This window comes from Narcine bancroftii, chromosome 3, assembly GCF_036971445.1.
Source record: "Narcine bancroftii isolate sNarBan1 chromosome 3, sNarBan1.hap1, whole genome shotgun sequence".
Taxonomy (NCBI): Eukaryota; Metazoa; Chordata; class Chondrichthyes; order Torpediniformes; family Narcinidae; genus Narcine; species Narcine bancroftii.
This window is the reverse complement of record NC_091471.1, coordinates 132,574,470-132,589,618: the sequence shown is the minus strand read 5'-3', so window position 1 is coordinate 132,589,618 and position 15,149 is coordinate 132,574,470. Positions and strand designations below refer to the sequence as shown.

Here is a 15,149-nt window from a genome sequence, read left to right as displayed (position 1 = left end):
TTCTCAATGTACTCACTCATCATACACGTCTTCAGTATCCATTCGTCGATAGAATTTGGCTAATTTCACAGCAATTATAATGCTTGGAATTAAAAATATTGTACAGCATCCAAGACTAAACCAAAATCCATTCTAAAAGAGAAACAAATACAGAAAACAGTTCTTCTTAGATAAATACATGATCAAAACAAAAGCAACATGCACGACAAAATAGATGTTTTTTTTTCTTTTACCAGGGAATCCACTATAAAACCGCATAGTATCATATCAACTGTATCCACCACATCAGCAACTGGCTTACAGACTGCAACCTCGTTGTTCATCTATGAAAGAGAGCAAACATTATTTTGAGGAAAATGAATCCCCCTCTTCACAAAACCAGCTACTTAATTATTTTGAATTTAAAAAAAATAAATAACAGCAGTAATGCCAGAAAACAAAGTAACCCTAGATATTTTAAGGGTGCGTGGTAGAGGGTGGAAGGAAGTGAAACAATCCTGACTGGGCAGATTTGATCCTTGTTATTGGGTAACAATTCCAGACTTCCACACTCACAGCACATTCACCAAATAAATAAAAACAGTTCATGACCAGCATTTTACCAGCAACTTGAAAGGTCACTGGAGTGTTGCATTTTAAAAAAATATACAAGCTGTTCCCCTAGCAGATCCACTCCTTACATTAATTTGGCCCTATATGTAGGTTGATTTGCCTGGATAGCATGCAAAACATTCTCCACTGCATCATAATTGGCACAACAATAAACAATTCAATGAGCATTGGCTAATAAATGGCATGACTGCTAAATATCTCACAGGTCAAACCCAGAAAGTTACACTATCTGCCCTTTTGGTAAGGAAGAACAGGGCAGGACCAAAATATTGGGTACCTCTCAAAGTATCAAATTAAATGGAACACGTTTTGGCAAGTCTAATCACTTGGCTTTGCTCCTTCTGCCTTCATATAAAGCCAGAGAAGAGAGGCTCCAGAGATCAGGACAGTAAGGAGGTGGATGTGGGAGGCTGAAGAACAGTTACTGGACTGCCTCATGACAGTGGATTGGGTACTGTTCAAGAACTCGGAGGTGAATCTAAATAATTACAGCAGGGCCATTACAAACTTTATGAAATCTGCTGTGGTTGCGTGTCCTCACCAAATAGTTCAGGTTTTCCCCCAACCAGAGCCCTGGTTAAACAATTAAATCTGGAACCTGCTGGGAGCAAGATCACAGGCACTTAAGCCAGGAGATCATGAACACTACACAAGGCGGAGGTACAAACTATGAAAAGCCATCTCCCGGACAAAGTTGAGAGTCTGGACAAGAATGCAATACACGAAGGATACCCAACAATTGTGGCAGGGCCTAAACCTGCTACAAAAACAAATCCAGTGCAGTAGGAGACAGCAAAGCTTCACTCCCAGACAAATTCAATGCCTTCTTCACCCAATTTGATCTCAAGAATAAGGAAGAACCACTGCGCTCCCCCATGTCCCCTGATGATCCTCTCCTGTTAGTATCTGAAGAGGACTCGTGGGCTGCCTTCAGGAGAGTGAATCCAAGATTCCTTTATTGTCATTATTACAGAACATGTAATATTACATGAAATTGTCTATTACCTGCCTTAAAGCAAAGAGCTACCATTGATATCAACAGGTTCCCCTTGCAGTACGAGAGAAAGAGAAATAAAAGAGTGTCCCTTCAGAGTCGCTGAGTGCCCGTGAATTCGCCTCCAGCATTCCTGTAGACTATGCAACTGCAGAGACTCCTGTTTGATCCATCAGCAACCTGAGCTTCAAATCCAAACCTTCAACATGATCAGGAAGCCTTCAGGGCCAGATGACTTTCGGGAGCCCTTCTTGATCTCAGCACCCATTCAAATACCAGTTCCAATACCTGGTCCCATGAGCCAGTCTCTAGCAGTCCATGTGGGTCCCTTGACCACAAGTCACCTGCAGCCTGTGTGGATCCCTCACTGGTCTGCCACCATGGTCACCATCATATAGGGTAGTTGTTTTGCTTCTCCTTCTCAATATAGGATATTCTGCACGATTCTGGTGCCCTGCGTCGGATCACTGCTCCCTAGAGTTGACAACCCCTTGTGCTTGTCGCTGAAGGACTTTAGTTAAAAAACACCATTGGCTCCTCCAATGCCTGATTTAGGAGCGGAGCTGTTAAATCCATGGGAGCACAGTCAGTACAGTCAATCCAAGGTATCTGGCCGAGCACAGGACACCTGTGGTAACAAACTTGCCAATATATCAACAGATATCTTCAATATCTACAGCAGGGCACCATATTCACCTGTTTCAAACAGGCCTCAATCGTACCAGTGCCAAAGAGTGTGGTAACCTGCTGAAATGACTACCAACCAGCAGCACTCACTCCTACAGTGATGAAATGTTTTGAGACTGGTGTTGAAGTACATCAGCTCCTGTGTGAGCAGTGACATGGATCCATTCCAATTTAGCCACAGGTCTATGGAAGATGCCTTCACACTGCCTCCACACCAGGGATTCCCAACTTTTTTGGGTGGTTATCCCCTTGGCCTCTGGCCCACATCGTGAGTGCTCTCCCCCCATACAAAGGTGCTGGGGGTGGGGAACGTTGGTGGCAGCATTGAGCGGGGTGGGGGGTGGCGCTTGGGATGGGAGGGTTGTTAGTGGCGGCGATGGGTGGGAGTGGGGTTGTTAGCGATGGCGCTGGGTGGGAGAGAGTTGTTAGCGGCGGCGCTGAGTGGGAGGGGGGTTGTTAATGGCGGCGCTGAGTGGGAGGGGGGTTGTTAATGGTGACGCTGAATGGGATGGGGTGTTAGTGGCGAGGCCGGGCAGTGCTTGTTGGGGGCGCGGCAGGGACGACACCCCCTTTTTCCTCACCACACCCTTGGATCTTTTCACTGCCCACAGTTAACTTATTCAAAACATCTCCTTACAACATAGGTTTGAAAATACTTACAGCATCCTTGGCCCATTCTAAATATTCTGTGAAGTAGCCAATTAGGGTCTTGAGGAAGTAATGGATTTCCTGGAGAAAAGGATGTATTTTAGGTATGCCATCAGTTACGTGAAGCAGATCAAAAGCAGGGTGTGAGGCACATCATATAAATCAAAGATGAGATATTCTGCTGAATGGTTAAAAAACATATTACCTGCTTTACTATCTCTGTGCCATTGTGGTGGATCAGATACTGAGCAGATTCAATGGCTGTAATAATACTTTCCACTTTCACCTGTGAAGCAGTAACACAAAGTAATCTACCAATTTCTCACTCAAGCACAAGAGCTCATGGAAGAACAAGAGTACTTGCCAGAAATCAAGTTGCTGTAGAACAAAGTAAGACGACACAATCATCAATGGAAGGGAAACAAATTTAATTATTCTCAATCCTGAATGAAGTTACTTACAACAGAGAAGTTGCAACTTAAGTCTGCATGGGTCAAAATTGAAACCCATTAGCAATTCAATGGAAATAGGTGCAAAGAGAAATTTCATATCTACTAGGAAAAACTGATTCAAGCTTGCCACATGGAGCTCAAGTGCACTGGAGTCAAAAGTGGCTTCTCCTTCTTGCACTGCATTCTTTGTACAATCCAGGATGGGTCATCAAACATGAGCAAGTACCAGCAAGAATATACAATTTCAAGATTAATCAAACATTCAACAAAATACATAAATTGTTTACCTTTAAGCCTGCTGCTACGTTCTGCAGTGTTCCAATACTTTGGTTCAATGTGCTCTATTAAAGTAAGCAGGTCATTTAAGTTTAAAAGCAGAGCAATATTTATAAATGTCAATACCAGTCATTGTGCAAAGGAAACTTTTCTTCCCTCAGGCTATATGGAAATATCCAGTTTATCCAACCGAAATTGCAAGGTTATAGAAAATAAAACATTATTGATGATGGCCTTGTATAATATTGTTACAGTGTAAAAACTGAGAAATAACCCAAGATGATGGATTTGAGATTTTTTTTGGGGGGTGGTGGGGGGGGGGGGGGGAAGTGGCTTAAAAAGTAAAATAATCTGGGAATGATGGAAAGGAACGATATTCCACTCGAATATTAAAATTAATTTAGAGATCATGACATGTTCTGACTTTAAAATAACTGGCACACCTAATAGTTAAGGACAAATTTCCACACAAAGGAATTAAGCTTAAGGGTTCTTAGGATTGAATAAACCCTTGAAATTGATCAGAAACTAATGTGGGCAGAACATGATCACCTGAAGGATAAAATGGTTAAAGTACCCATTACACAAAATAACAGATTTGAACAGGGAGTGGCAATTAAAAAATTGGAAATTCATTTATGCAGTAAAGTTTAATGTGAACAAATACATACTACCATACAAGGAAACAAAGAGGTTGAGAAAACTACGGTAGATAAATTTTTGGTGCCTGAAGAAACACGATCACTTAACAGGTGCAAGGAAATCAAATCCACACGCGTTGAACTACATTGCCAGAACCACACAAGATGTGTCAAAACACTGAGTCACCTGACCAAATCAAGTTCAAGTTTATTATCATCCAATTGCACAAGTACCACCCGACGAAACAGTGTTTGTCATTATGTGAAAGGGCCTATTTCCGTATTCATGGGATATCCTCATGCCGAATTTATCAACAAGATAGATTATGTGATGCTTTTAACAAACCAATTCCCCAAGCTGTGCTATCACTCCAGACCAACATCACCAGTCAATGTAATGAAGGGAGTGGTGAATGAGATATTTTACTTATTTATTTTTATACTGGCTGTAATTTGCATTTGTGGGAGAATAAAATTCAAATTCCAATTGTTCAGAATTTCAAATGGCTTGGCATCTGGTTCAATGGGGCTCCAATTCCCACACTCCCTTTAAACTTATTTGTTTCCCACATATTCCAGTGAGCAACATCTTTTTTTAAAAAAGTGTCTTCTGGAGTGCTAATGGGTGTAAATATTTAATAGACAGAAAAATATATCTGTGCTACACCAATGTCCCAAAGGAGATGGCTTATTGGAATTTTACTGTATATTTACCTGACCTCAGTTGGAGATTATACAAAATTGGTTTTAGTATAAAATTGTTTCAGTAAAGTGCATAACTATATGGCAAAGAGTTCTAAAATCTTCCATCTGTTCTGTCGCTCACATTACTGGGTGCAAGCATAGTTGCATTCCAATCAGAATATTCAAATACCATACAAAGAAATTGACAAAATATTATATCATTGTGTGAGTGTATACATTTGCACAATGACAGAGCAGAAAAAAACATATTACAATTGTTGATGTACATCCACCCATAACTCACCAGAAATTTAACTCTCTCCCCTACTTAAAGAACAAGGCAAAAAAGCAATCAAGAATGTTTACATTTGTTCAATAATACTGAGCATACATGCTATTTGGTTTAAATTAAAATGTTGAGATAAATAACAATCCAAATCTAAAACTTAAGTTAAAAAATAATAAAAGGCTAAATAAGGAAGAGCACTGTGGAATAAGTTGGCACATACAAATGTATGAACATTGCAAAACATGTTCAAAGCTATGTCGGAACAGGAAGGGGGCAATAACCCTACTATTATCAGCCCCCAATAGTATCAGAGACATTGAGAAGCAGATAGGCAGATTCTAGAAAGGTGCAAAAATAATGTTGACGTGGTGGATGATTTTACCTTTCCTAATATTGATTAGCACTTTTTCTTAGAGTGAAGAGTTTAGATGGAATGAAATTTGTGGGATGTGTTCAGGAAGGTTTCCTGATACAACATGTAGATAGCCCAAGTAGAGGAGAGGCCATATTGATCTGGAAAAGGGAAATTAACCAGGTCAGGTGCTATACCTCTCAGTGGGCAAACATTTTGGATAAACCAATCACAATTCCCTCACCTTTAGCACAGTGCTGGAGAAGGATATTAAACAATTTGTTAAAAACATTTAACTGAGGAATGGAAAAATATGATGCTATTAGGCAGGAGCTTGGGAGCACAAATTATGAGCAGATGTACTCAGGACAGTGCACAGCAGAAATGTGGCAAATGGTCAGGGAACATTTGCAAGGTGCTCTGCACAATTCCATTGAGGTATGAAAAGGATGATAAGGTGAAAAAACCATGGTGTACAAGAGATAGGAGAGTCTAGTTAAGAAAAGCTTACAAGATGATTAAGAAGATAGGAGCTGATAAAGCTCTAGAGAATTACAAGTCTGTCAGGAAAGAGCTTTAATAAAGGATTTAGGAGAGCTAAAAGGGGTCATTAGAAGGTACTGGTGAACAAGATGAAGGAAAACACCAAGGGCATTCTACAAGTATGTGAAGAACAAGAGGATGAGTCATGTGAAGGACCAATCAGGAGTGATGGTGGAATCATGTGCACAGAGTTGAAGGAGGCAGTGGAGGTCTTTAATGAATACTTTACTTCAGTATTTATCAGTGAAAAGCACCTTGGCAGAGGCAAGCAAGACTTAAAGCAGATTGAAATGCCCGAGTATAATGACAATAAGAGGATGTGTTAGACCTTTTGAAAAGCATGAGGCAAGTCACCAGGACCAGACAAAATTTACCAAAGTTTACTGTGGGAAGCGAGGGAGGAGATTGCTGAGCTACTGGCGATTATCTTCACACAGCCACTAGGGACAGGAGAAGAGCAAGAGGATTAGAGGGTTGCAAATGTTATTCCCTATTCAAGAAAGGGGGTAGAGTTAATCCAAGAAATTATAGACTTCAGTGCTGGGCAATTTGTTAGAAAATATCCTGAGGAACAGGATTTACAAGCATTTAAAGAGGGATAATCTGATTAAGGATAGTCAGTTTGGCCTCTTCATGGGAAGGTAATATCTCACAAGCCTAATTGAATTCTTTGAGTATGTAACAGAGCACATTAAAGGTAGAGTAGGGTATGTAGTGCATATGGATTTCATTAAGGCATTTGAAAATGTTTCCCATGAAAGGCTCATTCAAAACATAAAACTGCAGAGAATCCAACGAGGTCTTGCTTTGTGTATACAGAATTGGCAGTAAGCAAAGAGTGTGGATGGTTCATAATCTGTAAGGAGGTCAGTGAAAAGAGATATTCCACAGAGATCTTTTCTGGGACCTCACCTCTTGGTGATTTTTACAAATAACCTGGATGAGGAAATGGAAATAGGTTAGTAAATTCATGGATGACATAAAAGTTAGTGCTGTGGATTGTCTGGAATAAATATAATATACCTAAACCACTTTTTTTTTTAAAGATGCTTTCAAATTATGAAGAAGTTAATCTGGACCTTGAAGTGGCAGGTAATTTATTATTTCCTAATGTGTGACTCGACAGCATCGAGTCCACGCTGCTGAAGATCCAGCTGCGCTGGATGGGTCACGTCTCCAGAATGGAGGACCATCGCCTTCCCAAGATCGTATTATATGGCGAGCTCTCCACTGGCCACCGTGACAGAGGTGCACCAAAGAAAAGGTACAAGGACTGCCTAAAGAAATCTCTTGGTGCCTGCCACATTGACCACCGCCAGTGGGCTGATAACGCCTCAAACCGTGCATCTTGGCGCCTCACAGTTTGGCGGGCAGCAGCCTCCTTTGAAGAAGACCGCAGAGCCCACCTCACTGACAAAAGGCAAAGGAGGAAAAACCCAACACCCAACCCCAACCAACCAATTTTCCCTTGCAACCGCTGCAATCGTGTCTGCCTGTCCCGCATCGGACTGGTCAGCCACAAACGAGCCTGCAGCTGACGTGGACTTTTTACCCCCTCCATAAATCTTCGTCCGCGAAGCCAAGCCAAACAAAAGAAGAATGTGTGATTAATTAATTTTTTCCCTTGTGGGGTTTGGATGTTCTTCCTTGCTTGCCCGAACCATTATGTGCCATATCATGGCAGCTGCCACAGCCCGTATGATGGAGGGAAATAGTTTTTTTCTATTTTTATTCAGCACTCTTTGAATTTCAAAAAAAAATTAAGTACTAATTTTCTTGTTTGTTTTTTTAATGGATTTTTCTTTTTTTTTTAAACTCATTTTTTATTTTCTTTTTAAGGGACAGAGATGCACACAGATGTTGGTTTGAGTTGATAAAGAGACCTGGGAGAACGGAATTGGAAGAGATTTTGATTTGGAATACTGAATGATAAAAATATATTTTTTTTAGTTTTAATGTTAATGGGATAAATAGTACCATTAATTGGAAAATAATATTAAGTTATATGAAAAAGGTGAAGATTGATATTGCATTTTTACAAGAAAACTCATCTGACAGAAAAAGAACATTCTAAATTTAAAAATATGACTGGTTTGGCAAGTTATAGCTTCAGCTTTTAATTCTAAAGCAAGAGGGGTGACTATTAATTTTTAAAAATTACCAGTAAAAACTTTTGATACTACAATAGATCCTGTGGAGAGATATGTTTTGATTATCAGATTTATTCCAAAATATGGACACTTATGAATAGTTATGCACCAAATGTAGATGATGAATATTTTATAAAGAATACTTTGTTTAATCTTAGTGGAAACACAGGAAAAGGTTTTAATAGGCTGACATATTGTGGTCTTGATCCATTATTGGATAAATTAGCTAAAATGGTAATAAGAGTTAAAGCGGCGAAGGATATATTAAGTTTTATGAAGCGATTAAATTTAGTTGATATTTGGCAAAAGTGGAATCCTAAAGAAAGAGACTATTCTTCTTATTTGCATAGACTTGTTCGAGAATATATATAGATATATATATCTATATATATATTTTAGTATCGGCACATTTACAAGGAAGACTTAATAAAGTTGAGTATAAGGCAAGAATACTTTATGATTATTTGCCACTTTGTTCATCTTTAGAGGGAAAATATACCCTATAGATGGTTTAATCTTTCTTCTTTGGCTTGGCTTCGCGGACGAAGATTTATGGAGGGGGTAAAAAGTCCACGTCAGCTGCAGGCTCGTTTGTGGCTGACCAGTCCGATGCGGGACAGGCAGACACGATTGCAGCGGTTGCAAGGGAAAATTGGTTGGTTGGGGTTGGGTGTTGGGTTTTTCCTCCTTTGCCTTTTGTCAGTGAGGTGGGCTCTGCGGTCTTCTTCAAAGGAGGCTGCTGCCCGCCAAACTGTGAGGCGCCAAGATGCACGGTTTGAGGCGTTATCAGCCCACTGGCGGTGGTCAATGTGGCAGGCACCAAGAGATTTCTTTAGGCAGTCCTTGTACCTTTTCTTTGGTGCACCTCTGTCACGGTGGCCAGTGGAGAGCTCGCCATATAATACGATCTTGGGAAGGCGATGGTCCTCCATTCTGGAGACGTGACCCATCCAGCGCAGCTGGATCTTCAGCAGCGTGGACTCGATGCTGTCGACCTCTGCCATCTCGAGTACCTCGACGTTAGGGGTGTGAGCGCTCCAATGGATGTTGAGGATGGAGCGGAGACAACGCTGGTGGAAGCGTTCTAGGAGCCGTAGGTGGTGCCGGTAGAGGACCCATGATTCGGAGCCGAACAGGAGTGTGGGTATGACAACGGCTCTGTATACGCTTATCTTTGCCCTCAGACAGCTCCAAGAAAAGTGTAGAGAACAAAACAAAGGACTCTACATCACCTTTGTTGACCTCACCAAAGCCTTCGACACCGTGAGCAGGAAAGGGCTTTGGCAAATACTAGAGCGCATCGGATGTCCCCCAAAGTTCCTCAACATGATTATCCAACTGCACGAAAACCAACAAGGTCGGGTCAGATACAGCAATGAGCTCTCTGAACCCTTCTCCATTAACAATGGCGTGAAGCAAGGCTGTGTTCTCGCACCAACCCTCTTTTCAATCTTCTTCAGCATGATGCTGAACCAAGCCATGAAAGACCCCAACAATGAAGACGCTGTTTACATCCGGTACCGAACGGATGGCAGTCTCTTCAATCTGAGGCGCCTGCAAGCTCACACCAAGACACAAGAGAAACTTGTCCGTGAACTACTCTTTGCAGATGATGCCGCTTTAGTTGCCCATTCAGAGCCAGCTCTTCAGCGCTTGACGTCCTGCTTTGCGGAAACTGCCAAAATGTTTGGCCTGGAAGTCAGCCTGAAGAAAACTGAGGTCCTCCATCAGCCAGCTCCCCACCATGACTACCAGCCCCCCCACATCTCCATCGGGCACACAAAACTCAAAACGGTCAACCAGTTTACCTATCTCGGCTGCACCATTTCATCGGATGCAAGGATCGACAATGAGATAGACAACAGACTCGCCAAGGCAAATAGCGCCTTTGGAAGACTACACAAAAGAGTCTGGAAAAACAACCAACTGAAAGATGGTTTAATACTGCATTATTAAAAAGAGTTTCCGCAAAGCAGGACGTCCAAAATGTTTGGCCTGGAAGTCAGCCTGAAGAAAACTAAGGTCCTCCATCAGCCAGCTCCCCACCATGACTACCAGCCCCCCCACATCTCCATTGGGCACACAAAACTCAAAACGGTCAACCAGTTTACCTATCTCGGCTGCACCATTCCATCAGATGCAAGGATCGACAATGAGATAGACAACAGACTCGCCAAGGCAAATAGCGCCTTTGGAAGACTACACAAAAGAGTCTGGAAAAACAACCAACTGAAAAACCTCACAAAGATAAGCGTATACAGAGCTGTTGTCATACCCACACTCCTGTTCGGCTCCGAATCATGGGTCCTCTACCGGCATCACCTACGGCTCCAAGAACGCTTCCACCAGCGTCGTCTCCGCTCCATCCTCAACATCCATTGGAGCGCTTTCATCCCTAACGTCGAAGTACTCGAGATGGCAGAGGTCGACAGCATCGAGTCCACGCTGCTGAAGATCCAGCTGCGCTGGATGGGTCACGTCTCCAGAATGGAGGACCATCGCCTTCCCAAGATCGTGTTATATGGCGAGCTCTCCACTGGCCACCGTGACAGAGGTGCACCAAAGAAGAGGTACAAGGACTGCCTAAAGAAATCTCTTGGTGCCTGCCACATTGACCACCGCCAGTGGGCTGATATCGCCTCAAACCGTGCATCTTGGCGCCTCACAGTTTGGCGGGCAGCAACCTCCTTTGAAGAAGACCGCAGAGCCTACCTCACTGACAAAAGGCAAAGGAGGAAAAACCCAACACCCAACCCCAACCAACCAATTTTCCCCTGCAGCCGCTGCAACCGTGTCTGCCTGTCCCGCATCGGACTTGTCAGCCACAAACGAGCCTGCAGCTGACGTGGACTTTTACCCTCTCCATAAATCTTCGTCCGCGAAGCCAAGCCAAAGAAGAAAGATTAAAAAGAGTAAATTTTTGTGATTTTATAAGAAAAGCAAATTCAATTATTTTTTATGTTAAATTTAATTCAATATACAAGAGGTCAAATAATAAGTAATTCAACTAAAATTAAAAAGGAATATATAATAGAGAAATCAATTAGAACAGGGCATAGGTAAATTAGAAAAAGATCTACAAAGTAATTCTTCTGAAGAAAACAATTAATTAATAAAATTTTCAATATAACACGATCCGGACAGAGCAGAAAAATGAATTCAAAGAACTAAACAGAGATATTATGAATTAGGAGAAAGAGCTCAAAGTAGTAGCATGGCAATTGAAAGTTCAATAGACATCCAGTCATTAATGCAGTTAAAAAATCTTCAGGGACTCTTACATATAAACCACAAGATATCAATTATGTATTCATGGTATTTTATTCTGAATTATATCATTCAGAATCAGTTCATGATGAGAACAAGATTGATAAATTTTTAATCTCAAATTAATTTACCTAGTCTGAATGATAGGGAGCAGAAAGATTTGAATGTAATATTTATGATAAGGGAAATTAGTGAGGTAATGAGTTCAATGCAAAATAATAAATCGCCAGAAGACAGACTTCCTGTAGAATTTTTAAGAAAGTTAAAGATCTTTTAATATCTCCATTTATGGAGATGTTAAATTATGCTATGATGATACATTCTCTGCCAGAATCCATTTCAATGGCAATTATTACAGTAATTCTGAAAAAAGATAGAGATCCAATGAAACCAGTCTCTTATAGACCAATTTCATTATTAAATATTAATTTCAAAATATTAGCAAATAGATTGGAAAAATATTTACTAAAATTAATATATATAGGTAAAACTTGATTTGTTAAAGGTCAGAAATTTGCAAATATTTTAGCAATACATTTGGTTTGAAAAAAAAGGGAAGATCTGAGTGTGGTAATGATTTTGGTAGCTGAAAAGGCATTTGATAGATTAAAATAGGATTTCCTCTTTGAAGTTACAGTGAAATGTAAATTGGGTTCAATGTTTATAGATTAGGTTAGAATGATGTATTAAAAAAGTAGTGATAAATGGACAGATTTCAACATCTTTTAAATTAACGAGACCAAGTAGAAAAGGTTGCCCATTGTCATCAACCTTATTTGTTTTAGCAATAGAACCGTTAGCTGAATTAATAAGATTCAAAGATTGTGGGTATTCAGGTAAAGCAAGAGAATACAAAATAAATTTATTTGCAGATGTTTTATTTAACAGATCCTTTAAATTATTTGCAACAACTTAAAATTAGAATAAAAGGATATGGAGATATATCGGGATTTAAAATAAATTTGGAGTGAGATTATCAGAAACGTAAGGAAGTAAGTGAATCTAAATGGCCAGACCTTGGAATAAAATTTTCAGGTATTCATGTGCAATCAGATTGGACAAAAATATTTATATTAAATTATTTATTTTTAATTAAATAGATTTGGAAAAATGGAATACATTACCTATCACTTTGATTCATAGAGTAAATTGTGTTAAGATTAATGTTTTTCCTTGAATACAATATTTATTCCAACTGATTCCAATTTCAATTCCTCAAATTTTTTTTAAGGAATTAAATGTTTGTGTTAGTAAATTTTTATGGAAAGGATAAATGGATAAGGTTTCTTTGGAGAAATTGACAAGTAAATATGATTTAGGTTTACAGCTCCCCAATTTTATGAGAAATGCTGAAAGCATAAAGCAGAACAGCTGAGATTTATTAATGTAATGTATGAGATAAATAATGTTCTAGCATGGGTAAATATAGAACTTGGTAAAATAGGAGAAACAGATACACAATATTTTATTTATAAATGAACACAAGATTGTTAATAGCAAATAAAGAAACAATGAAATATTTAATTGAACTTTGGAATAAAATCGATAAAGAGATTGGAGGAAGAGGTTTAATGACTGGATTTATTCCATTTTCTATGGAAAATAGATTTTTTTTAATTTGGCAAAATTGTGGTACAGGTACACAATCCTTTATCCGGACCCTTGGGGGACAATGTGTTCCGAATTTTGGATTTTGGAAAGCTAGATTTAACCCTACCTGAATTGTGCTTCTGTATCCACCCCGACCTGCTTCCAATCGTGCTGCCGTCTCCCCCCCCCCACCCCCACGCCTGCCCGACTCGTGCTGCCGGTTTCTCCCCCTCGCCCGCCCGACTTGCGTAACCGTCTCTCTCCCCACTTGCCAGATTTTGGAGCTTTCTGGATTTTAGATATCCGGATAAAGGATAAAATTAAGAAAATTAAAAATTAAAGATTGTTTTGAAGCTATGAATCTATACAAGTTTAAAGTATTGGAAAGAGAAATGCTCCTGTTGTGGTTTTCTTGTTCTTTTAACTTTATAGAGGGTTTGGGGGAGGGGGTATTTACAAGTAATTTTTCTTTTTTCTTTCCTTTTTAATATATAAAATACCACATGTATTTGGATTGTTTGAAATTTTGTGATATGTTTGCTAAGTGGTTTTATATTAAATAAAATTTTTAAAAAAAGATACTTTCAAATTACTATCACACAACTTTCAACATTGTACCAACCGGATTTAGTTGATACTTTTTATTTTCATATTTTGAACCTTTCTCATAAAGGTTTAATAAGCAAGATTTAAAACAAGTTATTAAAATTGTAATCAAGTTCTAATGACAAAATTAAAAGGGCCTGGGAAGAGGAACTTCAGTTGCATCTTCCAAAGGATTTATGGGAGAAGATCTTTGGATTAGTTAATACCTCTTCAATATGCGCTTATCAATTTTTGATTCAGTTTAAAGTGGTACATTGGGCTCCTATGCCTGAATTTTATTTTCTAACATTCATCCTATTTGTGATAGTTGTAAATCAGAAGTGGCTTCTCTAACTCGTATGTTTTGGTCATGTCCGATGCTGGAAAGGTCTTGGTTAGATATTTTTAATACTTTGTTAACTATACTAGATATCAGTTTGCAATCTAACCCATTGACTGCTCTTTTTAGAATTATTGGGATGTAGCCTTTTCCACATTGCTGGCTAGGTCTTATTTAAATGGAAAGATTCTAATCCACCTACTTTGACTCAGTGGCTCTCTCAAATTAAGTCATGTTTAAGTTTAGAGAAAGTTAGGAGTTGAATTTTAATATTTCTGTTAGATTTGAAGAAACTTGGCGACCTTTCATAAATTAATTCTACGTGTACAATTATTTTCCCTTCCGGACTATATTTTATTTCTTTTCTCTTTGCTGGTGAAGGCCAGATGATTAAATTTTATTCACAAATTCTCAGGATAGGCTGCCCACTTTTTTTAAGATTAGGTGGGGTTTTTTTTTTTAATAATAATTTTTTTAAAAATTTCTGTTTGAGATAAGAACATATTTAGTAATTGTAGTGTAATGTTATATATGATGTCATAGTGAATTTCCCCTTTTTAATTATGTATTCCTATTCTCAAGTATTATTAATTTATAATATGATTAATTTAAAAATTGAAAAAGAAAGTTGTCTGGAGAACTCAAGAGCCATAAGGAAATGTTGCAGCAAAATAAGACCCTCGCTAGACCCCACTTGAAATATTGGATTGTAGAGCATGCCTTCAGGATAGGTTGAGTAAATTTAGTCTTTTCTCCTTTGAGCGACAGAGTTGTTTGTGAGCTATTTCCTAATAATGTAGAAAAAATGTATCCTAATGGTTTCTTATGCATGTTGGCCTCCAGCTAATTAGAAGCTTGATGACAGTTTGAGCATCTTTGATCCAGCATCATTGAGCTTCTTATTATAGGAACAATCTCAGGAGCAAGAAGTTTGCTAGGATGCTTTGTTTGGTTGCCATTTTTTGTAAGAGGTATTTAAATGTCCTGAAAACATGTTTCATTTTCCGAAGGCAGTGCGCACTTTAATTCAAGAAAACTC

The 15,149-nt window shown here is 39.2% G+C and overlaps 1 protein-coding gene across 19 annotated transcripts in view; it reads right to left on the bottom strand.

The window, feature by feature from the left end:
• prom1a (prominin 1a) overlaps nt 1-15,149 on the bottom strand; it is a 239,385-nt gene that overhangs the window by 19,272 nt on the left and 204,964 nt on the right. For 17 of the 19 annotated variants that reach the window (XM_069925132.1, XM_069925137.1, XM_069925135.1 and 14 more), the window contains 5 exons: nt 3,681-3,734; nt 3,147-3,227; nt 2,954-3,022; nt 234-323; nt 17-132 (listed from right to left, as the gene is read on the bottom strand). In XM_069925132.1, the coding sequence (XP_069781233.1) occupies nt 17-132; nt 234-323; nt 2,954-3,022; nt 3,147-3,227; nt 3,681-3,734 (410 nt within the window). Of the gene's footprint in view, nt 1-16; nt 133-233; nt 324-2,953; nt 3,023-3,146; nt 3,228-3,680; nt 3,735-5,298; nt 5,319-6,061; nt 7,115-15,149 lie in introns of those variants that run through there. The other 2 variants (XM_069925152.1, XM_069925151.1) reach the window with 2 other exon arrangements.